The 21,324-nt window shown below is 51.9% G+C and overlaps 9 protein-coding genes across 9 annotated transcripts; 3 read left to right on the top strand and 6 right to left on the bottom strand.

Annotated features, from left to right (window-relative positions):
• Window positions 1-271: 271 nt before the first annotated feature.
• On the top strand, window positions 272-3,988 carry CC77DRAFT_1062895 (ubiquitin-protein ligase E3A; the record flags this gene model as incomplete). The annotated part of the gene is made up of 4 exons (XM_018528582.1): window positions 272-441; window positions 493-2,438; window positions 2,489-3,007; window positions 3,057-3,988. 4 exons carry the CDS (start codon window positions 272-274, stop codon window positions 3,986-3,988), a joined length of 3,567 nt encoding a protein of 1,188 aa, XP_018384398.1.
• A 955-nt stretch (window positions 3,989-4,943) lies between these two features.
• Window positions 4,944-5,426, top strand: CC77DRAFT_1062894 (hypothetical protein; the record flags this gene model as incomplete). Its single annotated transcript, XM_018528581.1, has 2 exons — window positions 4,944-5,007; window positions 5,074-5,426. The coding sequence occupies 2 exons, from the start codon at window positions 4,944-4,946 to the stop codon at window positions 5,424-5,426; spliced, it is 417 nt and encodes a 138-aa protein (XP_018384397.1).
• Window positions 5,386-6,384, bottom strand: CC77DRAFT_1073068 (hypothetical protein). The gene has a single exon (XM_018529175.1). The coding sequence runs from the start codon at window positions 6,218-6,220 to the stop codon at window positions 5,603-5,605; it is 618 nt and encodes a 205-aa protein (XP_018384396.1). The 5' UTR covers window positions 6,221-6,384; the 3' UTR covers window positions 5,386-5,602.
• CC77DRAFT_1021821 (acylase ACY 1) lies at window positions 6,350-8,686 on the bottom strand. Its single transcript, XM_018525341.1, has 3 exons — window positions 8,228-8,686; window positions 7,811-8,179; window positions 6,350-7,761 (listed from the first exon to the last, which is right to left on the bottom strand). Exons 1-3 carry the CDS (start codon window positions 8,474-8,476, stop codon window positions 6,514-6,516), a joined length of 1,866 nt encoding a protein of 621 aa, XP_018384395.1. The 5' UTR covers window positions 8,477-8,686; the 3' UTR covers window positions 6,350-6,513.
• CC77DRAFT_178227 (release factor) lies at window positions 8,632-10,357 on the top strand. Its single transcript, XM_018530489.1, has 3 exons — window positions 8,632-8,900; window positions 8,949-9,124; window positions 9,179-10,357. The coding sequence occupies exons 1-3, from the start codon at window positions 8,786-8,788 to the stop codon at window positions 10,163-10,165; spliced, it is 1,278 nt and encodes a 425-aa protein (XP_018384394.1). The 5' UTR covers window positions 8,632-8,785; the 3' UTR covers window positions 10,166-10,357.
• Window positions 10,281-12,382, bottom strand: CC77DRAFT_1073062 (MFS general substrate transporter; the record flags this gene model as incomplete). The annotated part of the gene is made up of 4 exons (XM_018529174.1): window positions 10,281-10,494; window positions 10,562-11,685; window positions 11,731-12,060; window positions 12,142-12,382. The coding sequence occupies 4 exons, from the start codon at window positions 12,380-12,382 to the stop codon at window positions 10,396-10,398; spliced, it is 1,794 nt and encodes a 597-aa protein (XP_018384393.1). The 3' UTR covers window positions 10,281-10,395.
• Window positions 12,383-16,258: 3,876 nt separating this feature from the next.
• Window positions 16,259-17,201, bottom strand: CC77DRAFT_178020 (hypothetical protein). The gene is made up of 3 exons (XM_018530488.1): window positions 16,541-17,201; window positions 16,463-16,476; window positions 16,259-16,397 (listed from the first exon to the last, which is right to left on the bottom strand). The coding sequence occupies exons 1-3, from the start codon at window positions 16,968-16,970 to the stop codon at window positions 16,359-16,361; spliced, it is 483 nt and encodes a 160-aa protein (XP_018384392.1). The 5' UTR covers window positions 16,971-17,201; the 3' UTR covers window positions 16,259-16,358.
• Window positions 17,202-17,332: 131 nt separating this feature from the next.
• Window positions 17,333-18,062, bottom strand: CC77DRAFT_1010194 (ubiquitin-conjugating enzyme E2 2; the record flags this gene model as incomplete). Its single annotated transcript, XM_018523630.1, has 4 exons — window positions 17,333-17,456; window positions 17,522-17,746; window positions 17,874-17,938; window positions 18,021-18,062. The coding sequence occupies 4 exons, from the start codon at window positions 18,060-18,062 to the stop codon at window positions 17,333-17,335; spliced, it is 456 nt and encodes a 151-aa protein (XP_018384391.1).
• Window positions 18,063-18,296: 234 nt separating this feature from the next.
• CC77DRAFT_1021819 (choline-sulfatase) lies at window positions 18,297-20,776 on the bottom strand. The gene is made up of 2 exons (XM_018525340.1): window positions 19,856-20,776; window positions 18,297-19,803 (listed from the first exon to the last, which is right to left on the bottom strand). The coding sequence occupies exons 1-2, from the start codon at window positions 20,666-20,668 to the stop codon at window positions 18,724-18,726; spliced, it is 1,893 nt and encodes a 630-aa protein (XP_018384390.1). The 5' UTR covers window positions 20,669-20,776; the 3' UTR covers window positions 18,297-18,723.
• Window positions 20,777-21,324: the final 548 nt, after the last annotated feature.

Genomic DNA, 21,324 nt, shown 5'->3' with positions numbered 1-21,324 from the left:
CGAATATTGAAGCATGACATCAATCGGCAGGCAGTGTGCCAAGCCACTGGCACCTGCCATCCCTGCAGCGGATTAGAGCCGCATGGCAAGAGCACCCCTCGGCCACTAACTCCCTCAGCCCTATCGCCAGTGGGTTGCTGGTGCCTCTGTTCACGAGTCTCTACTATGAGTGAGTAACCGTACCGTGGTACTGCACCATGACAGCTACACATCCATCAACAGTCTGCATGCTTAGCCCCAACTCTCTTTCCCGCCTGCGCCTCCATCGATGATGAATTCGACGGAGGGTCAACGCGATGCTCCGCACGATGCCTCCGACCCCAGTGCCCCGGCCTTCAAGAGTATCTATACGAGAGATGCTGTAGACGTGTACGACGCCAGCCGCATCCTGGAATGCTCACAAACAGAGAGACAGCGCCGTGTCCAGTATCTTGTCCGACAGTAGGCATCTAGCCCCCTGCATGTTGGGGTCGAGTGCTGACTATTCAACAGCTACTTGTCCCAGATCCTCCATGGCTGTAAGAACGCTTACTGCAATACCCCTACGTGCCTCTCGTCGAGCAAGCGCACTGCTTCCAAGCCCCATCGTCCACCCACGCTGCTCACCGCCGTCGCCCTAGCACACTACCTTACCGGTCAAGATAATCCCAATCGTGGTTTGTGCCCTCACCAACTCAAAACCCCTCCCGAGTCATTCGAGATCGCAAGCAGTCTTGCGGAACAAGTTAGGGTCGACTCGGCTGGGAACTACGCTGTGTACCCTGCGATAGGGCAATTGGCACAACAACGTCAGCAGAGCTTTGCAGGAAGCAGCTCTGGCGATGGAGCTGCAACTCAAGCAGAAGGGCTCGATGGCGACTTGATAAGCGCCCTTAGGCAGCGACAGCGAGTTAGGAAGGACCCGAAGGCTCTTAGTCAGAACTTGTACGACAGCTTGACTATGATATATTCTTATATCGCGCATATACCCAGTCCTGCCTCTGTTCTTACTTCGTTCCGTTTACCAGCTTCTCGGGCAGACGGGAACCATACAGAGTCTACGCCGCACACAAACGCCCTTGCAGCGACATCACAGTTGAATGGGAAGTTGGGCAACGTTGCCCAACATTCACATCGCGCATCCGCCACTCATAGCAATTTACATTCAAACAACACTGTCGCTGAGGTCCTAACTAACGGCCAGCATGTCCACAAGATACCTTACCATCCATCGAATGGTGCAATCCAACGACGTCCCTCTACCGCTTCACACTCTTCTGCTGTGGACGGTGCATCAGATCCGACAATGCTATCCATCAAAAAAACAGGAAGAAAGAGCTTCACTATCGGAGGAACGATCCCATCTGCTGTGCATCAGACCAAAGCTCCCTCTGTAGCATCTAAACCAGCTACTAAAGATACCGCTAGCTCTACCTGGACAGCACCTGGCGTACCTATAGTACCGAAACTGAGTTGCGACATCCTTGACAAGCTCAAGGAAGACGTTCTACGCTACGGCGACAGCCGCTCTACTGACTTGAACTACATTGTCGACTTCGACCCTGGGCGGCGAACTCGACGTGCCAAACCACTTGTCAATCGGTCTTTGTTTTATGCTCTAAGCGATCCACAAAACCTCCTTGCGTCTTTCCATGATGCCAACCCAGGCTTCAAAGACTCACCTCTACCACATCTTGACTCGTCGCGCTTAGTGAACTCCTTCCGTGGTTGGAACCATCGCAACGGTGCGCTCATATTCGATAGCCTCTGGCTTGCGTTGGAGGCTCTGTTTACCTGTCCACCGGAGCTTGTCGTCCAGAAGAGTCCTCGCCTAAGACCTTCAAGGAAGGGCGCTTCCACAGATAGTCAACCGGGCAAACCGACTGGTACTCAGGACGATAAAGCTGCAGCCTCGCGTTATCTTGACACAAATGAAGCTGCCCATATTGTTATGATTTGCATACATGCACTCACCTCACTAGTACCAGTCGGGTGGCCACACACGTGGGCACAAATTCGTAAGCTGCGATCCTGGGGCGTCATGGTGCCGGACGCGGCTCCTCATCCTGACAAATTTGTGCATCCGTACATGGAGATCATTGATGAGTTAGAGTATGAGCCAGCGATTCGTCTTGCCGATCGGTTACTTCGTGCTATTGGAGCACGAACTTGCTTCGAGCACATACTGGCAAGCTTGGATGGCGACGCAGATACGACTGGGTCCAGCACAACACTAATGGGTGTTGTTATAGAGCACTTAGAAGTGTTGGAGCGCATTAGTATGGCTATGAAACTAAGATTGACTTCCAATCATGATCTGGGCGGAGACCCTGGATGGACTGTTACAGCCACATTCATGGAGTGGCTCCGGACTATTATCGTTAAGAAGTGGGAAAGCAAGGCTGAGATAAACAAGTGGAGTAGTGTTGGTACAGCTGTAATGATCCTCGACAAGCTTCGTAAGTTACCAGGAGGCTTATGATGGAAACAAAAAGGCTAACAGACACAGATTCGAGACAACAAGCTTTGTACTTGAACTCCAAAATGTTCGAGATGCCAATACTTCACGAGCGAATAGACACCGTGAACGAGCCTATCAACTACCTTACATGGGAGCATCATCCCAACACTCTACATATCTTTGAGTACCCTTGTCTCTTCTCCAAGCAACACCTTGTGGCTTACTTTCGCACAATCAACTTCACGGAGATGATGAAGCAGTACGACCACACCATGCGCACCCATCAAATGCAAAGATCGCTAGAGATGTTCCTACAAGAACCTTATTGGTGGGAGATTAAGAGACGAACCAAGGTAACACTTAGCGATTACCTGGTGCTGGATGTTAGTCGCGAGGAACCACTAAAGGATACACTGGATCAGTTATGGGGCCAGGACAAGAGGATGCTTCTCAAGCCGCTGAAGGTCAAGATGGGACACAAGGAAGGAGAAGTTGGTCTAGACCACGGCGGCGTGACGTACGAGTTCTTCCGCGTAGTCTTGAGCGAAGCATTCAGGCCCGAAAATGGTGAGTTATACCTTAGTAAATACACAAATCCTTTCGCTAAGTTTATTAGGTATGTTCACGATCGATTCGCAGACACGTATGACGTGGTTTCAACCACAAAGTCTGGAACCCAAATGGAAGTTTGAGATGCTCGGCATACTCTTCAGTCTTGCTGTATACAACGGCATCACTCTGCCCATCACTTTTCCTCTGGCTTTCTATGACTGCCTCCAAAGTGTGGGCAATCCGCTCTGCAAGCGTGTGGCTGATTATGACGCACTGGGCTATATAAGAGACGGCTGGCCGAGCCTGGCTGAGGGCTTCCAGAAGCTCTTATCCTGGCGCGATGGCGACGTTTCAGACGTCTTCATGCGCGAGTACATCTTCAGTTACGAAGCCTTCGGCCAAATCGTCAACCAGAACCTTTCCCACGAATCCGCTTCCATCACAACACCTCCAGAACCATCGCAAGAAGAACCGGATCTAGTCACAAATATCAATCGAGAACAGTACGTTCGAGCCTATGTCCGCGCTCTAACCTACGATTCGATCGCCCCACAACTTACATCCTTCATCCGTGGCTTCCTTACCTGCATCAACGCCAAATCGCTCCAACTCTTCACCCCTTCCACACTCCGCCACCTCATCGAAGGCACACAGCACATCTCTATCTCCGATCTTAAACGCTGCGCAAAGTACGAAGACGGATACACCGCGTCCCACTCCAACATCCGCGCTTTCTGGGACGTGGTAGAGGATTACAGTCAGGAGGACTTGCGGCACTTGCTGGAGTTCGTGACGGCGAGTGACCGGGTACCGGTTACGGGGTATGAGAGTATTACGTTCCATATTGTGAGGATCGCGGGCGCGGAATCAGGGGGCTTGCCGAGTAGTTCGACCTGCTTTGGTAAACTCTACTTGCCGGATTATCAAGACAAGAAAATTCTGGAAAAGAAGCTGGGGTTGGCAATTAGGAACTCAAAGGGGTTTGGGAATGTGTAGGTGAATTTGGGAAGGAAATTATGCTGTACGATTGGGCGGTTCCCAAGACGGAAATGTACATGGTCTCGAAATATCACAAGGTCGTTGCGAGTGGCAAGTAGGCATCGTGGAGACCTAGTTATCGTAACAAACTGAAAAAACCGATCATGAAAACTTGGCCCTTCGATGCTAGGAACATAAAACGCGCCGGCACAGTGGCTCGTCCCGAAGTTTCTAATCACATCAAACGTAAAATTGTGTGTAGCGTCCCAACCCGTCATTGAATCCTGCCTGCCGACGCTACGTCATACTGGTCGTCTTCATTGCCGATCTTCAAAAGCAAGCCACCCGCACCCCGCGGGATCACCTCCGCATCGTCCCATACTCTCCCCGATCACGCGACAAAACGTGTCAACCCATGAGCGTTCCCATGATCGTCATTCTCGCCAAGCACAGCCATGCATAGATAAGCTTCTCAAGCGCCAGTGGTGCCCTCTTTGACATTCCCTTACTCGTTCGAACCATCCTTGCCAAGGAAGTGATCACCCTCCATAAAAAGCTTATATGTTCCCGGCAGATTCTTAGCACTCGAGTGTTTAAGAGATAGGCTTCTAGAATATGAGTGGGTAATGGCAGGGCTTTCAGTAGCGTGACGGGTGAATCCGGGGACTATGGGGGTTTCGAGGAGAAGAAATTGTGGGTTACGTAGCATGGAGATGCAGATCGATTTGTGTAGGATCGATGCTTATATGGGAAGGAGCTTGCACCTTTGCTGGGACAATTCGGCATCTCCACTTTTGCATTTACCTATACCAAGGACAAGCGACTTCTATTTCACCGTCCAAGTACCCGAGATTAATACTATCGTCAAACATACTCTGCGACACAATCAAAGACTTTTCAGTCAATACGTCAACATACTACACTCCATCTGCCATAACAAGATCGACATTGGAATACCACAACCTCTCTCACAATGTCACCACACTCAACACAAGACCCATGTATCCCCTACGGTCGTGGCGGAGCAGGAAACATGCGTAAGCCATCCACACTCCCATTCTTACTACCCCAAACCCCACTCCAACATACTAACCCACAACCAGGCCGTCGTTCCTCCATAGCCGCCGCCTGGTCAACCATCCTCTCCCACCCATCACCCACAGACAGCAACAAACTGAACCTCGTATCAAGCCCAGAAGAGCACTACGCTGCTTCGAAATCCGAGCCTAGGCGGAGGAGACACTCTTCTTCCACGTCGGAGGAGGGGAGCGAAGGAAGCATGCGGATGAAGAGTAGTGTGGACGAGGGCGCGAGGAGAAGGAGGAGTAGTGTGTGGAGTGGCAGGAGCAGGGCAAGTACGGCAGGAGAATCTGGATCCAGGTGGAGGAGGCTACTACAGTTTAGAAGAGCGGGTGGTCGCATAGAAAATGAAGCCAAGAATGAGGACGTGGAGTAAGGTGGTTATTGGTTGTTGGGTATAATATATGGAAAACAGATTGGAAAGATTTTGAAAGATTTGTCTCAGGACGAGGAGGGGGCGAGGTGAGCGCGCGTTTGCAAGCGTAATTTCATTCCATCTTTGGTTTTTTTATTTTCTTTGCTAGCGAGAATGATACCACTTTGCCCTTTTTCTCATGCGTATAATTGAAATTCTCGAGCTGTTTCTGAATAGGTTTCCCAGCTTGAGAAGTCTAGTGATTGGTATCCGGTGGGTACATAAATGCGCTGGATACGATGGTCTCGACGAGGAGCGATACGGCGACGAGGGGAGAAGAGTCGTGAGAATTGTATTCCGCATGATATATCTGCTCGTCTAGACGGCGAGGGCGTAGAGGTGGTGTAAGGCTGCACGTGTTTGGATGTAGTCCAGGCGAATGCTGTGGCTGGTTCCTGGTAGCGCGTAGATCTGATAGAAGGAGCTTTTCGACTACTAGGAAAGAGACTGTAGGAGTTTATGGAGGATAGGGCATCGTATCTAATCGAAGGGCGACGCTGAGGTGCCATGGTTCCAGGTAGGAGGTAGTCATATTGGAGAGGGAATGGAAAGAACATGAGTGCGGTGTACCTGGGTATTTGCGATGTGATACCCCATCGCGGCATGTGCTCATACTCATACCACCTCACAACTACGCCAGAGCAATGGCCACATTCAGTGATTAGCTTGGTTTCATGCGGTGCAGAGGCGCATTCTGCCCTTTGGAAACCAGCACAGTGGATTGCGGCACATTGTACTGCTAGGTGTGAAGCCATCCTGCCAATAAGCTCATTAGCTGCCACTAGCTTAGTCGATTCTGAATGCGGCACAGTTGCTGAGGATGGATATTACGCTCGTGTTTCACAGTTCCGCCACATCGTTACGTAAGGGTTGTCCTCTGGTTCCTTTGTTCTCCAAGCGAAACGGATCAGCCACACGCGATGCGAGAGATAGTGTGTAGGATCATTGTTGCATGACAATATGTGGCATGTCTAAAAGCTTGCCAAAAGATGCATGAACTGAATTAATTCTTCTCTACTGCTGACGCATCAGAGTCGAAAAAGGCTGTCTACAACGGCACCGCGTGTCCGTCACCTCGTAGATCACTGCCTCCACTCCAGACCTGTACGCCGTCATCTACATGTCTCCTGATGATCTGACCCCGTCCGAACATGCCCCGTCCATAGCCGTCTAGCTGCTTTACATTATGGCCAAGTGCTCGCAACTCTTCGACTACCTTTGGATCAATGCCCTCCTCTAGGTATATCGTCGCATCAGTCATTTTGCCATCGGCGCTCGGCATACCCGCACCGATACAGAAACGCGGCGAATCAAGTGCAGCTTGTGGATTGAGCTTGAAGACCTCCTGGTTGAGGAGGACTTGAACATGACCCTGGGGTTGCATAAATCCACCCATCACGCCGTACACGGAGTGCAAGCTACCGTCGCTGACGTATGTTGTCAGGCCTGGAATGATTGTGTGATATGGTCGCTTCCTTGGTGCTAGTACGTTCGGGTGGTCTTTGTCAAGACTAAAGTTTGCACCACGGTTTTGGAGGGTAAAACCGCAGCCTTTGGGAATAATTGCCGTTCCAAACCCGCCATAATTGCTGTTAATGAAGGAAATGGCATTGCCCTCAGGGTCGGTACAGCAGAAGTAAACGGTGTCGCTTTGCAGGTGTGCTGGAGAACCATGGACGGGCGCTGAAATGGCCTTCTTTGCATCAAAGAGCTTTGCGCGCTCGGAAAGATATTTTTGCGAGATCAGCTCGGCGGATGGTACCTTGACAACATTAGGGTCGGTGACAAACCAATGAGCATCACAGAAGGCGATTCGCAATGCCTCGATGACTGTATGGAGATATGCCGTGCTGTTGTGATCGTTCACACTCCATATCGGAATCTTCTTTTGTCTCTCCAGCTCCTGGATGATGCCTAGAGCCATCAAAGCAACGATTCCCTGGCCATTCGGTGGATGTTCCCATAACTCAATGCCGCCCTCGGGTGGTGGCCTGTTTCCAACCTTCTGACCGTAATACTTCAGCGAAATTGGGTCAACCGGCTCGGATCCAGTCTCTGCATGATGTTTGAGATCGTCTAGAGTAAGATAGCCACCAAGATCTTGCACCACTTTTACGAGCTGCTCAGCTACTTCTCCTTCGTAAAATCCCTTCTTTCCGTGCTTGGCCAGGAGTTTAAAGGTATTACCAATCGTTGGATTCTTCATGATCTCTCCAGCTTTGGGTGCTCGGCCATCCTTGAGCATCTCGCGGCCGTTAGGGGATGCTTTCAGGAGGTCTTTCTCGCTAGCCTTCCACTTCAAATTGTCAGAACGTCACCTGATAACGGAGCATATTAGATCTTACAAAAGTAGCGGACAGTTCAGAGACCGGGAAACCATTCTCTGCGAGATCGATGGCAGGCGCAAGCACGTCTTCCATGCTGACCTTTCCGCTGCCGAACCGCTCAACGCAATCGACCCATCCTGCTGCCGCGCCAGGAACTGTGGCCGCATGTACATGATCCATGGGAATCTGACCGCTCTGTCCCTCTGCGAGATTAAGGTCCTCTCTGACCTTTTCCAGCGTGACATCCGCACCCGTCCGTCCGGAGCCGTTCATGGCAGATACTTTCTTTGTCTTCGCATCGTAGTAGAGGCAGAACATGTCACCGCCAATACCTGTTGATCCTGGTTCTGTAACATTGATTGCCGCTGCGACAGCCACGGCTGCATCCTGATTGCTATCAGTACTGAACGGAACTGGTGATAGATTACGTCATACAGCCGCATTTCCACCCTTCCTTAGGATCTCGATTCCAGCAGCAGCCGCAAGCGGCTGCGTGCAAGATACGATGCCTTTGGTGCTATGTACGACCGAACGTCGACTGGCAAAGTGTACAAACTGAGGCTCAGGATGGGGATAGACATTGTGGGTACCCAGATTGATGAAGTTCATCTTGGCTTCTGCTGGCTGCTCTTCTTCAGGCTCGTGGTGGGTTTTGGTCCTCTTGCTTCGTCGTGGGGTAGGCATTGGTAGTCGAACACACCAGCTTCAATGCCAGAGTGGGGTATGGGGAAGCTGTCATGTATACCTGCCCGTGGACTAAGTAGTGGCCCACGGTTATCCCCGGAGATAGTTGTTGCGGTTCGGGTTGCCGATTTCGCTCGACAAACGCCTCGGAGCATAACGCAGCGGCACCGACTATCGCCATGACATCTCTGTAAGAGGAAGGTGGTAGAGCGGTGTAGTCCGTTAACATCTGCCGGGATGGAGTATTGAGTGTCACGTGCACACGTTCCGAGCCGATCGGAACGCGTTGAACATCGACAAATTCATCAGATGCGAAGTTTACATATCTCGACGACTATGCTCACAACATCCTGGATATGTCGCAATTGCTTATCGCGCATCAGCCGCCCGCTGTTGAAACGCAGCATCCGCCTCCAGAGTAATGGTGTGTGTTATGGTTGCCGAGTCTGCGGAATTCACTAACATTGCATAGCTGCAACATCTGAGACGATACCACCAGCCCTGCTCTCAAGAGCCCGCGCAATCGTTACAGAGCACAAAGAGTTGACTGAAAAACTTTCCAATGGCTTCGATACGCGCGCTGCGAAGAAGCTGGGCGAATACAGCCCCATCGTGAACGCACTAGGGGAGTGGGATAAAGCGAATGAGGTGAGCACCATACGGCAGCCTGCAGGAGCAATAGAGTAGCTGATATGGACTAAGTCTGTGACAGAGCTCACTTCGATGATACACGACGCCTCAACCGACCCCGAACTACGATCACTCGCTTCCGACGATCTTGGGGAGACACGAACGCAGCTCGTGAATGCTTCACAAAACCTAATCACTTCTCTGGTACCCGTACACCCCTTCGCACATCTACCATGTCTTCTGGAAATACGACCTGGTGCTGGCGGTTCAGAAGCAGCTATATTCGCTGGAGACCTTTTCCGCATGTATTCTGCCTTCTGCAACCGAAATGGCTTTCGCACAAACCTCCTCAAGTACGAAAACGTGAACGGCACCACTGAGGCTGGAGTACCGCTATCCGAAGCGATCATCGAAGTGGAGAACGACGGCGCATATGGCGTCTTCCGATGTGAAGCAGGTGTGCATCGCGTTCAACGGGTGCCCGCTACTGAAACTAAAGGGCGTACGCACACGAGCGCGGCATCTGTACACGTGCTACCTAGTCTACAAGAAAACTCTGCAGAGGAGCAGGACTTCGACGACCCCGAGAGCGACTACTACATCGACGTGAAGGAGGTCAAGTTGGAGGTCATGCGGGCGAGCGGTGCCGGTGGACAGCACGTCAACAAAACAGAGTCAGCCGTTCGGCTAACGCATATCCCCACAAACACAGTCGTCGCGATGCAAGATTCTAGATCTCAGCACAAGAACAAAGAAAAGGCCTGGGCCCTTCTGCGCTCACGCATTGCCCAATCAAGACGAGAAAAGCGCGAAGAGGAGATGGCGAACATGCGACGAAGCGTTATTGGCGTGGCGAAGATGGGTCGCGGTGACAAGGTGCGGACCTATAACTGGGGCCAGCAGCGAGTTACCGATCACAGGAGTGGAACCACCGTACATGATCTAGACGACGTGATGGGAGGTGGCCAAACACTGGAGAAGGTCATGGAGGGTGTTCGCAGCTGGCTTATGGAACGAGACGTCGAGGCTTTGATCGCGGACGATGCGAATACAAAGTGACGCGCCCAACGATAGAAGCAGGCCTTCTGAAGATAGACAGGGAATTTTCGCCACGCTCAGTCTCACGATGTGTACGGGAAGGAACTCATATTAAAGAATGCATATGAAGCCTATTGTAAGATCCGCGTTCAGCGAGTGCCGAGAAGAACTCGCATATATGTCGCGCTTGTGGGCGCATTACTCGAAACCTGATCTCCAAGTTACTCCATCTCATGTGCTGTCTTGGTAAATCAGATTCGCACAGCAACGCGGTTTGTTTGGTACTTCTTGGTACTCGGAAGCAGAAGCGTGCACACAATCGCTATGCTGCCGAAAGCGATACTCGTAAACTAGAACGTCCGGCTATGTTAGCTCCGTGATACAGGAAGGACGATGAAAAAAACGCTATGCACTTACCCAAACATACTTCAAGCTCTCGCTGTATGCCCAGCGCGTTCCTATCGTCGCGCCCTGTATTACAGCTGGTGTAACACCTACGATATCCGCCGTAGCCAATTCCTCCGGCACCGTAAGGAACAAGCCAACAAAGGCCTCCACACTCTCCACTGGAAGACCAGCTTGGATCGCGTACTGCGCCGTATACTTGGGTAAGTTGGTCGTCAGTTTTCCTGCGAAGATATTGTAGTAGATGGAGTACCCGATACTTCCGCCAACCGTACGGATAGACAGCGACAGGGCAGCAGCAGTGGTGATAAGCGCATCGGGACAAACAAGCATTGCAACTGTCGCGGCAGGAACCAGTACGCCACCCACACCAAACCCAGCCATGGACCCCAGAAACAAGACTACACGCTCGTTGTCCGGAGTCATGACCGCCAGTGCTCCTGCAAATCCTGTCATAATGCTCACAGCTAACAACAGTACTTCTCTTGTGTGACCTGGAAAGCGAGACAGTGCGGCGTTGAAAAATATCGCACCGACGGCTGTAGTGAGAGCAGGACCCAAGCCGCGGAGTCCAATAGAAACGGGTACTGGCGTGTATACGCTGCTGAAGGTGATGGGGAAGAAGTTTAGGATAGAGAAGAAGTTCATGCCGGCGGAGAAAGCGACGATGTATGCGAGAGCGACGATGCGTTGGCCGCTGAAGAGCTCGCCAGGAACCATGGGGTAAGGGGCGTACTTGGCTTCATAGACCACCCAAGCGGCGATTAGAGCTAGACCGATGAGCATGGTACACAGGACATAGGCGGAGGCCCAGGGGTGTGTGTAGCCGCCTGATTGAAGGGCTACGAGGAACAAAGTGAGTCCGGTGATGGATAGAACCCCACCGATGTAGTCTATACGCTTCAAGATTGCTCGTCGCGAGAAGCCATCGCCGCGCGACTGGTTCTGAGGGAAGTACGTCAAGGCGAGACCGATGCCAACGATACCGTTGAAGATGAGCGCGCACCAAGGTCCCCAGCGCCAACCGATGCCGTCGTCGTTGTGCGACCAGAGTTCCACGTAAAGTAGGTATGGGCAGAATGGCAGGACAAAAGCCGTAACGAGAGCAAGAGAGTAACCCCGGTACTTGACGGGTACTACTTCTGCAAGCCTAAGTCACCATGTCAGTCCATTTCTGTAACGATCTACCCTTGTCTTATCATATACATACCCAGCAAGTCCTGTCAATTCTCCCGTGGCAGCCCCAGCACCGGAGATCGCCATACCAGCCAACAACTGTCCAAAGCTGTGTCCACTACCCATCAATGCGCATCCCAGACAGATGCAAAACGACCCGAAAAGAGCAATGTAGCGTTTGCCGAAGAGGTCCTGAAGGTAGCCTGCATACGGGCAAACAGCGGCAATGGCAAGAATGTTAGCAGTGGGGAGCCAGGCAGATCCACGTGCTAGACCGAGATCTTCTTCGATGAAGGAAAGGGAGCCGCCGGTAAAGTACAGGATTACCTGGGAGCCTGCAAAGGCCGAGTGTTAATATACATATCTTTTGTTCGATACTGTGAATGGCATTGGGGAGATGAGGAAAGGAGACGGACCTGTATATAGTGCCGCAAGGAAGATGGCAGCGAAGATACTTCGCACACTCCACTCTACCTTGCCATCTGAATCGTCTCCCTTGAGTGCATGGCTATTCTTCATATCCACACCCGAAAGAGTGACTTCTTGCTGCAGGTCATAGGCAGAGTCGTTGGTGGTATGAGTGTTTGCATGTTCGATGTGATGACCGACTTGCTGTTTTTCCTTGTCGTAGTCGGGGTGGATAGTATCCGAAGCCATGAATTCAGCCGTTTGTGTTTGTTTTTATTAAGCTTGTTGAACGATTTGCGAGGAAGGTATGTTGAGTTTACAGATGTCTTCTATAACCCCCAAACAACAGAGACAGGTCCCGTCCTATATCTGCATCCATCCCTGCTTTCTCTTCTCCTACCACAAGCTGACCCATGTCGACCCCACACTCCTGGAAATGTCTTCCCATCCCTTCAGCTTGGCTTCCTCAAAAGCACAATTGACGCATCTCAGCTGCCCAGTAAAGCGCATCTCGAGCCCACATTCGACCCACTCACCCTAACCATCGTGCCTAATACAAGCGAAATCCGGGGTAGTGCCGTCAGTGAGTGCGGGGAATTGATAGCAACTTTAGCGTGGTGATGATCTGGGCCCAGGGTGGCGCATGTCAAGACTGACTCGATTCTAGCGACATCGTGAAGAAATAGCTACTCGTGTAGCTAGTATGTTACCGGTAAACCAAACTCGATGACCCCGCAGTGTGGAACGTGGAACTGGTGGACTTGGCAAGCGGCTGCTATCTTCCGTGATGCATCTGTGAGCTTGGGTTGGTGCGGATTGACGGGGTTCGGATTGCGTTAAGATACAGGCGATCTTCCAAGTAGCCTATACGATCAAGTAACCTTGCCTAGCTATACGTCAACTGATACGTATTACATGACTCAGAAGGGGAAGAAGGAAGTCTGATCAGGGGAACAATGCGTGGATACTCCCTCTCAAGGTATTCAAAGATAATGAATCTATGGTATAAAGGTTACGCAAAACAGCGCGGCAGCAGCGAAGCCAAAGACGCCCGCCCCAAAGAACCGAGTTCGCGTGCATGAATCAATTCAGCATGCTCTTCATCCCGTCCCATTCCATCCCATTCCTCGTCCATCGTTGAGCACCATGAACACCATGTCCTCCGCCATAATCTCTACGCCCATCCCATTCCAAGTCCGTCACCCTCAAGTGCCTTCTCGTATCCTTCCCACCTTCCATTCGTGTCTTCGTCACATCCCCCCTACCGCTGGTTAAAAAACCAACTCGTCCTCTTTCCCTTATTGGCCTCCCCTCCGTCACTGTCCTGCTTCTGCAGATTACCAATAACAGGAAGAACAGGCCCATCAGCCACAGGTCCGCCACCTCCGCCACGAAGAGGCTTAGCAATACGACTGCCGACGCCGCCGAAACCAGCGTAACTGGCGCCGCCAGCGGGGGAGCCGAGACCGCGTGTAGAACCGGCTTTGGCAGATTCGAGACGCTCTTTTACGGCTGTGAGTTGGGCTTCGAATCTGTGAGGGGGCTTGTTAGTACCAAGACAAAGTAGTTTGAAGGGTGAGTATGACATACCGGTGATTGGCTGCTGTGAGCTTCTCCTGCGAGTCTTGTAGCAAAGATTCCAGACTCTGTATTCTCTCGTTCCTCGCCATGAGTTTACGCTCAGCAATAGCAACCTCCTTCTTCAAGCTGCTATTCTGCTCCACAAGCTGTCTCTGAACAACCGTAAGCTGCTCGAGATTTCTTTCTAGGAACATCATCTTCTTCTGCTGCGCGCGGTTGTTGGATGTACGGAGCACGTTGTTGTATTGCTCACGCGTCTCGTCTAGGGAGATTTCAAGCTCGACAACCTGTAGTTTATTAGCACGACGTCTGCGATAGATAGTCTCGATGGTCCACTGACTCGTTCACACCGGTTCTGGAGGTCGCGCATGAGGCTTTTCTTCATGTTGTCGAACTCGGCGATTTGCTGTTGTACAGTCTTGCCGTTGATGCCATTTGCGACACCGTTGGCAATGGCGCCACTCTTGATGCGCTGTTGCAGGCTTTCGTTCTCGGTCTTGAGCTTCTGGTTCTCTTCTAACATGCGTGCAGTATCCTGCTTGAGGCTCTCTACTAGCTCGAGGTTGCCTTCTTGTCGGGCAGAGTAGGCATCGGCAAGTCGTGCCTTGAGCTCCTCCTTGTCTTGCTCTGAGAGGTTGCCTTCAAGGAGTTCCTCATATTGACTTTGCAGGGTCTCGCAGCGTGCCTCGAGTGCTTCGCGGCGCTTGGCATACGTGCTGTCCTCCTCACTGCGTGCAGTAAGAGAGAGCTCGGCTTGTCGTACAATGCCTTGCGTTTCAGCAATCTTCTCTCGTATATCCTTGATCGCATCAGGAGCGATCGCTTCGCCAGATGAGCTCATATCATGGAGTTGATCTAGCTGCTCAATGATCTTTCGTATCGTTCGCTCGTTATCGCTGAAGACCTCACCGCCGAGGTCGAAGCCAGCCATCATCTGTGCCATGGCTTCAGCCTTCTTCCTCTTCTTCTCATCCATAGCAGCAGACGTCTCCTTGGCGTTCATCTTAGCATCCAGGAGTTGTTGCTTGACCTCGTCCAACTCGGAGGTGAGTTCAGAATTGGCCTCCTTCAATCCGTCCATGGTGATTTGTTGCTCCTTGCTTTCGAACTGAATCTTCTCAACCTGCATTCGCATCTCGTTGATCTCCATAGTCATTCGTTCGTTCTCCTTGTTTGTCTTCGCGTCCCGTTCCTTGTAGTACTGAAGCTCTTCTTTGGCAGATTTGAGCTGGTCTTCAGCTTTGGCAAGCTGTGATTCTTTTTCTGCAACTTGATCCTGCAGCTCGTTTTCCCTTCGCAAGAAATCGTCCTTCTCGTCCTTGTCCAGAGGTATGCTTGGTGTGCCTGCGCGGTCTAGGTCCATTCGCGAGTCTGGTCGTGGCGTTGGAGTCTCCGAGTTTCTTGTTGCTTCCAGTCTTGATGGCGTTCCTGGACGCGGTGCTGCTGCTGATTTCTTGCCTGATGATGGAGCAACCTCTAGAGGGGGAACCCACTTCTCCTTGGGAACAGTCTCTCCTTGACGCCAGAGCGTCACTTCGCCTTCGAGCGTACCAATATAGCTTTCAAACGTCGTCATCTGGCCTTGCACCTTCTTGAGCATAGCCTTGAGCTCGGCGGGACTGAGCTCAGCGTTGACCTTGGCCTTGTTCTTGATGGTCTTGGCTCGCATACCGAATCGAAGTGTACCCAGGGTTTCGATATCGTTGTAGCTACTTGGCGAACAGTTGATAATGAGAGTTGTCCGAGAGTTACCACCAAGTGATTCTTGAAGGATACGTGTAAGCTTCGAGTCTCGGTAGGGAATATGCTGTGTTTTGCTGTCGGTCAAACAGTTGATGACCATACCCAAGGCACTCAAACTCTTGTTGATCTTCTTTGCTTCCTCCAAGGTCTGCCCGCTCGCTCCGGTCTTGCCAACCTTCTCAGAACCAGCCAAATCAACCAAGAAGAGCTGCCCGCTCTTCAATGAGCCCGTCTCGACGTTCTTTTGGTTTACTGTTATGACAAAGATGGAATGCGATCGTGAGGATTCGGCGTTCATGTTGGTTGCTGAGACGGCTCGTGCCGACCCACCCCTTCTGAGAACCTCGTAGACTTCATCCTCGCTCGATACGTACACCTCCAAGAGGCCCTTGACGTAGACTCCTCTGTTCTTCTCTTCGTGCACGGGCAGGTTATCGTTTTGTGGGACCAAGAGATCTCGAATGCGCTCCATGTAGATCTCCATGTAGCTGACGCGAACGGTGTATTCGATGTTACTCGGTGAAGCCAAGATGCTTGCGAAGATCTGCTGGATGATACGTGGGATGACACCCTTTCCGACCTCGTCGTCCATGTCGCTACCCATCATTGTATACGACTTTCCCGCTCCAGTCTGGCCGTAAGCAAAGACTGTTCCATTGTATCCGTTCAGGATATCGTCGACGGTGGGGCGAATAGAGTAATCGAAGACGTCGGCCTGCTTGGAGTTCATGTCGAAGACGCGATCGAAAGTAAAGGCACCAGAGGCCTCTTTCGACTACACACATGGTGTCAGCGACTCTTGTTGGTTGGTTTGGACATGTGTTTATGGAGCTAGCATGCCGTACCTGGATCGTACATGTGTCATCGTTTTTGAATTCAACGATGGGCTCTCCGCCGCTGGCTATCTCGATCTTGTTCTGCGGACGGAACCGCGCCACCACTACATTGTCCTACCGTCAGTACTCGTCATTCCATGAAATGATACACCTGTCGTATGGGGCGCACCTTTGATTGTGTTCCTGTCGCCCATTTTGTTAGCCGTGTCTCTCACCCCTCTTCGCCGGTATCGCCAGAGCTACTCACGACATGATTGCTGGGGGTTCAGGCGTTGCGGCCCAGAGGCCTCGCTCTGTTTGCTGCTCTCGCGCTTTGGGTGCAGGTGTCGCTGCAGCCCCAACGGGAGGGTATGTTGTGGCACCGTCACGTCCCTGACTGTCTCGGCGCGTGGAGGTGGGTAATTACAGGCCCCGCTATGGTTAAGGGGAACTGATGAAACGGCCACGGAAACGGTCTCGGTGCACGCCGGGGATCCCAAGCTAAGCGCACCAGAAGAAACAAAGAGGGCAGCAGTACGAGGGCGCGCGGTGAGGGAGTCGATGTTGCGTTGAAGCCGGCCTATTGTAGAGATGCAGGCTTCGGCTTGTGTTGATACATCGGCCAGGGTCTGCATGCCCATAGCGCGCCTTCCTCCTCCCCGCAGCCAGCGCCTGTGACGCAACTTGACCTGGAGCATGCTTGAACATGCGAACCTCGCTTACTGCCAAATCCAAGTCTGGTCTGCTTGCATTTACTCAAGTCGTAGTATCAATCACGGAAGCATGCGGCTCTGCGCTGACTGCACCCAAGACAACCAATCCGGGAATCCCTGCATTAGTGGAGCAACAAAGACACTGGGCATCGGTGAGTGACTCCAACCAAAACAGACGTATATTAGCTACGTCGCTGAAAGATATAAACCATCGAGCCAAACGCCACGCTGGAAAAGCTCGAGATCAAAGCCACTGAGCTGCCAGTAACAGAAATGACATTGTCCCTGTCCCGTAATAACTCCATCCCATGCCGTCGTGTCGTGATATTCATATTCTAGCCGCACCCTCAATCCTCCCAGCTCTTCTCCACTGTCTCGCGCACACGCTTGGTGTATTCCTTGCGGTTCTCTTTGTACAGGTTCGACGCTTCGACGTTGGCGGGAGACGATGTGTTTGGGTCGTTCAGCAAACTGCGCTTGTCAGTACATGTCCCGCACCATGCTCACAGTCCAGTCGTCGCCCTCCTCTGACGTACCTCTGAATACTCGTCAAGATGGCCGCGACATCGTACGTGGGCGACCATCGGTTTTGGAGAATATCCAGACACAGCTCGCCCGTTCCGTATACGTTGGGGTGAAACATCTGGCTGATGAACTTGACACCCGGCGGCTTGTTGGGATACGCTTCTTCGAAATGCATGATAAGGCGGAAGGTTCCATCTTCGAACGGCGTGTCAGCGGGGCCGATGATGACTGCATTCCTGTGTATATGTCAGTTTTAAAGTTCAAAGTGCGTATGCATGCCGCTGCTATCTGTTCCAATCACGGAAGTGGCTTCATGTCCACCATACTCGAGGTCGCGTGCGGGGTGGATGCGGTGAAGCGTACCAAGTCATGACATTGTCTGCAACTGGAGAAGCAGAGACGCCAGCAGGCGGGTCGGTTTGCATGCGCTGTACTTGCTGTCAGTTGTGTGCTCTGCTGAACATATTTCGCAAGCATCCAGAGCTTGCTGTGCTTGCACTGTCGGCGTACCTTGAAGTCGCGCATCAAGCGGCGGCGGGCTGCAGTAGACATGATGGCGCGCGGGCGATGAACAAAGCTGCAGGTGGTTGATCAGAAGCAGACGTCTGAATCTGTGCAGAGATGGTCTATGTAGCTGTGACTGAGGTTGGTGTTGCACCGAGTTGGTTACAGGCGTCACTGACACCTTCCGCTGTCGGTCTCACTCGGCTTGTGGAGGCGAACGCCACCTCACGTGTAGGTGAAACCTAGCTTATCGCAACCTTCCAATCGTGCTCCTCGCGATTACCTCTCCCCTCTTTCAAATATCACAACACTTAATCCAGAACGCTCGATAGTAGCATATTCCTTTTTTTTTACATCATGATGAAGATAACTTATCAAGTTTTTATTATCATACTTGTTAGAGATAGCTAGGCTGATCATCGTCTGTGTCTCGCTCTGGGCCTCATGAATATCAGATAAATCGCCAAGACGACACGCCTTCAAATGCTCCCAAACACCATTAATGCGGCTCATTCTGATCACGCTGCATGCAGAGCGCTCGGTAGTACACATCCCGCGCCGTAAATTCATAACGCCATGAGTCGCTAGAAGACATAAGGAGAAGACGCTACAAAGTAGTGTTGAAATGTTGGAGACATCCAGCATCGGTAGCGACACAAATTGGTCGAAGAAGGAAATCGTCATGCGCGCTCAACACGGGAGCGTACTCTCACTGGCCCTTGGCCCCAGCAAGACCATGATGAGATGCTGAAGCTGACTTCTCGCGGCCCAGATAATCCACGATCGGGAAGCGGGCGCGACGTTCAAGCTCATCAAGAGGAATGTGGGAACGGATGAAGCGGTCTTTGTCATTGGCCGGCGGTTGGTAGTCCCAAGACTCCTTGCGGCCAATCTTCAACGCGCTGCAAGCAAGCTGGCGCATGCGCTGACTTCGCACAACGTCGTTGTGGATGGTCTTGAAGTCCCACTTCTCGCGCGCCTCGGCTTCAAACTTGGCTAGCATCTTCTGGTTTTGAGGCTCCGTCGAGGTAGCGAGGTCTTGCAGCTCTTGCGGGTCTTCCACAAGATTGTAGAGTTGTGGGCCGTCTACAAGAGAGTAGGTAAACTTCCACTGGTTGCGACGGATCATGTACGTGGGCGTGACGGTGCCTTCACCCATGTACTCACCAAATACCTCATCCTTGCCTGGTTTATCTGAAACAAGGTAGTCATGAAGACTAGAGCCGTCCAATGGAAGGCGCTCATCGACTTGTCCACCAGCTAGGTCGACAAAAGTTGGTAGAAGATCCATGGTTGATACCGACTCATTAACCTTCTTTGGCGCGATGTTGGGTCCGTTGATAATCATCGGTACTCGTGCACTGTTCTCGTACCAACTCATCTTGTACCACAAGCTCCTCTCGCCAAGCATGTCGCCATGGTCTCCGGAAAAGACAATGATGGTGTCCTTGTCTAGCTGGCAGTTCTTGAGGAGCCTGACAAGCTTGCCAACCTGGTCGTCGACAAAGCTGCACGCGGCGAAGTAGGCACGGCGAGCGCGGATTTTCGCCTCATCCGGGACAGGATTGTCCCACAGATCGATGGTCTGGAGCAGACGCTTGGAGTGAGAGTCCTGGTTCTCTTGTGCGATCTCAACCTTGGGCAAAGGGATATCGACGCCTTCATATCGATCCCAGTACTCCTGAATCATGGTATAAGGGTCGTGTGGGTGGGTCAGAGAGATGGTCAAAGCGAAAGGTCGCCGAGTCTCAGGGTCTGATCGAACGTAATCGTAAAGGTACTGTTGGGCCTGGAGGTATGTGTGAGCAAGATTTCGTCTACTTGAGTGCAAAGTTTCCTACCTTGTGCATGACATCCTCATCATAGTCGAGCTGGTTGGATCGCACACAAGGTCCGGCTTGCATGACCGAAGACATGTTGTGGTACCATTCCTGGCGCTCCTCTGGCTTGTCCCAGTTGACAGACCATCCGAGGTCACCGGGATAGATGTCGGAGGTGAGTCGGTGCTCAAATCCGTGGAGCTGATCAGGGCCAATAAAGTGCATCTTTCCTGCGAGCGCAGTCTCGTAGCCTTCTCGGCGGAGGTAGTGGGCGTAGGTAGGGATCTCTGGACTTAGGATGGAAGCGTTATCATAGCCGCCAATTTTGGACGGCAGCTGGCCACTGCACATGGTGAACCTAGACGGTGCGCACAAGGGTGAGTTGCAATAAGCGCTCGCAAAGTTGACGCCGGTCCTGGCAAGCTCATCAAGATGAGGTGTCTTGATAACTGACTCTGGGTCATTGAACTTTAGCATGGGTGCAGCCATCTGATCGGCCATAATGTACAAGATGTTGGGATGCTTTCCGTCCCCCATGGTGCGAGTCTGAGTTGCATAGCTTTCAGATTGCTGACGAAGAGTTTGTGCAGTAACGAAATCGCGTCCGTCTTGAAGAGCATCTGAGAAACCATTGCCAGATGAAAAGCCATTGTTGCTGTTGACACTGCCGTTACCATTACCGTTCATGGCTGTGGAAGAAAAAGAAAAGTCGTCGCCGACAGAAGCCTGGGCGTCCTTGAGCGAGATACTCCCGTCGTGGTGCAAGGGTTGCTTGACTGCGTGGACATGAGATGAGGGCGGCGACTCTGGGTCTAGCAAGAGACTTGGTGCCATATTGTGGTGGCAATGGATGGAATATGTAATATTGTATCTTGGACTGATTGCTTCGAGCAGTTACCTGGAGAATAGGTGAAGGTAGGAAGCTTTGTGGTGTGCAAACTCTTGTTGGAGTGAGGGCACGGATTCCTTTATAGATGAGGAAGGCGACGCCCCGGACGTCGTCTCGGCCGCACGGTGTATGTGGGGAAAGTGTAACCCTAGGTGACGCATTCTACAATAAGTTGGGTGGTGACTACCACGGGCAGCGGTCACGCAATCCACGCTCCAATCACGCCTAGTCTAGCGCACGTGCGATGGCGAAATCACACCTTCATCCATGAATAAGCTTGAACACACCACACCGCCCTGGCATCAGAAGGCCCGACCAACCGCAGCTCGATTTTCCCAAGATCAACAATTACGTCTTATCGAGCACGCGATCTGTTCTGCGTCGACATATTACTTGAGTACGTAGCCATGATTTAATAGCGCCTAGTAATCTTCCATCTCACCCGAGAGTTTACTACTCTGCTCTGCTTGTGTGAAATGTTGACAATCTCCTCGCATCCTACCGATTTCTTCGCACTTGCATGTGCAGAAGAGAGTACAGCATGTATGCCCGTCGCTAGCGTATGTATTGTCACTGTGAGTGGTCCGCTCCGGGGAGTCGC

Source organism: Alternaria alternata, assembly GCF_001642055.1.
Source record: "Alternaria alternata strain SRC1lrK2f unplaced genomic scaffold CC77scaffold_14, whole genome shotgun sequence".
Classification (NCBI taxonomy): Eukaryota; Fungi; Ascomycota; class Dothideomycetes; order Pleosporales; family Pleosporaceae; genus Alternaria; species Alternaria alternata.
The sequence above is the reverse complement of the archived record's forward strand: the minus strand, read 5'-3'. Positions and strand labels throughout refer to the sequence as shown.

What these genes read in the sequence shown, in the direction of transcription:
- CC77DRAFT_1073068 (XM_018529175.1), bottom strand. Translation starts at nt 6,220, where the DNA reads ATGGCTTCACACCTAGCAGTACAATGTGCCGCAATCCACTGTGCTGGT.
- CC77DRAFT_1021821 (XM_018525341.1), bottom strand. Translation starts at nt 8,476, where the DNA reads ATGCCTACCCCACGACGAAGCAAGAGGACCAAAACCCACCACGAGCCT. An exon ending in GGAAGGGTGGAAATGCGGCT is followed by an intron (nt 8,180 to 8,227) that starts GTATGACGTAAT and finishes GATAGCAATCAG; the next exon opens with GATGCAGCCGTGGCTGTCGC. An exon ending in CTGAACTGTCCGCTACTTTT is followed by an intron (nt 7,762 to 7,810) that starts GTAAGATCTAAT and finishes GACAATTTGAAG; the next exon opens with TGGAAGGCTAGCGAGAAAGA.
- CC77DRAFT_178227 (XM_018530489.1), top strand. Translation starts at nt 8,786, where the DNA reads ATGCGAAGTTTACATATCTCGACGACTATGCTCACAACATCCTGGATA. An exon ending in CATCCGCCTCCAGAGTAATG is followed by an intron (nt 8,901 to 8,948) that starts GTGTGTGTTATG and finishes AACATTGCATAG; the next exon opens with CTGCAACATCTGAGACGATA. An exon ending in AGTGGGATAAAGCGAATGAG is followed by an intron (nt 9,125 to 9,178) that starts GTGAGCACCATA and finishes ATATGGACTAAG; the next exon opens with TCTGTGACAGAGCTCACTTC.
- CC77DRAFT_178020 (XM_018530488.1), bottom strand. Translation starts at nt 16,970, where the DNA reads ATGCTCCAGGTCAAGTTGCGTCACAGGCGCTGGCTGCGGGGAGGAGGA.
- CC77DRAFT_1021819 (XM_018525340.1), bottom strand. Translation starts at nt 20,668, where the DNA reads ATGGCACCAAGTCTCTTGCTAGACCCAGAGTCGCCGCCCTCATCTCAT. An exon ending in ATGAGGATGTCATGCACAAG is followed by an intron (nt 19,804 to 19,855) that starts GTAGGAAACTTT and finishes ACATACCTCCAG; the next exon opens with GCCCAACAGTACCTTTACGA.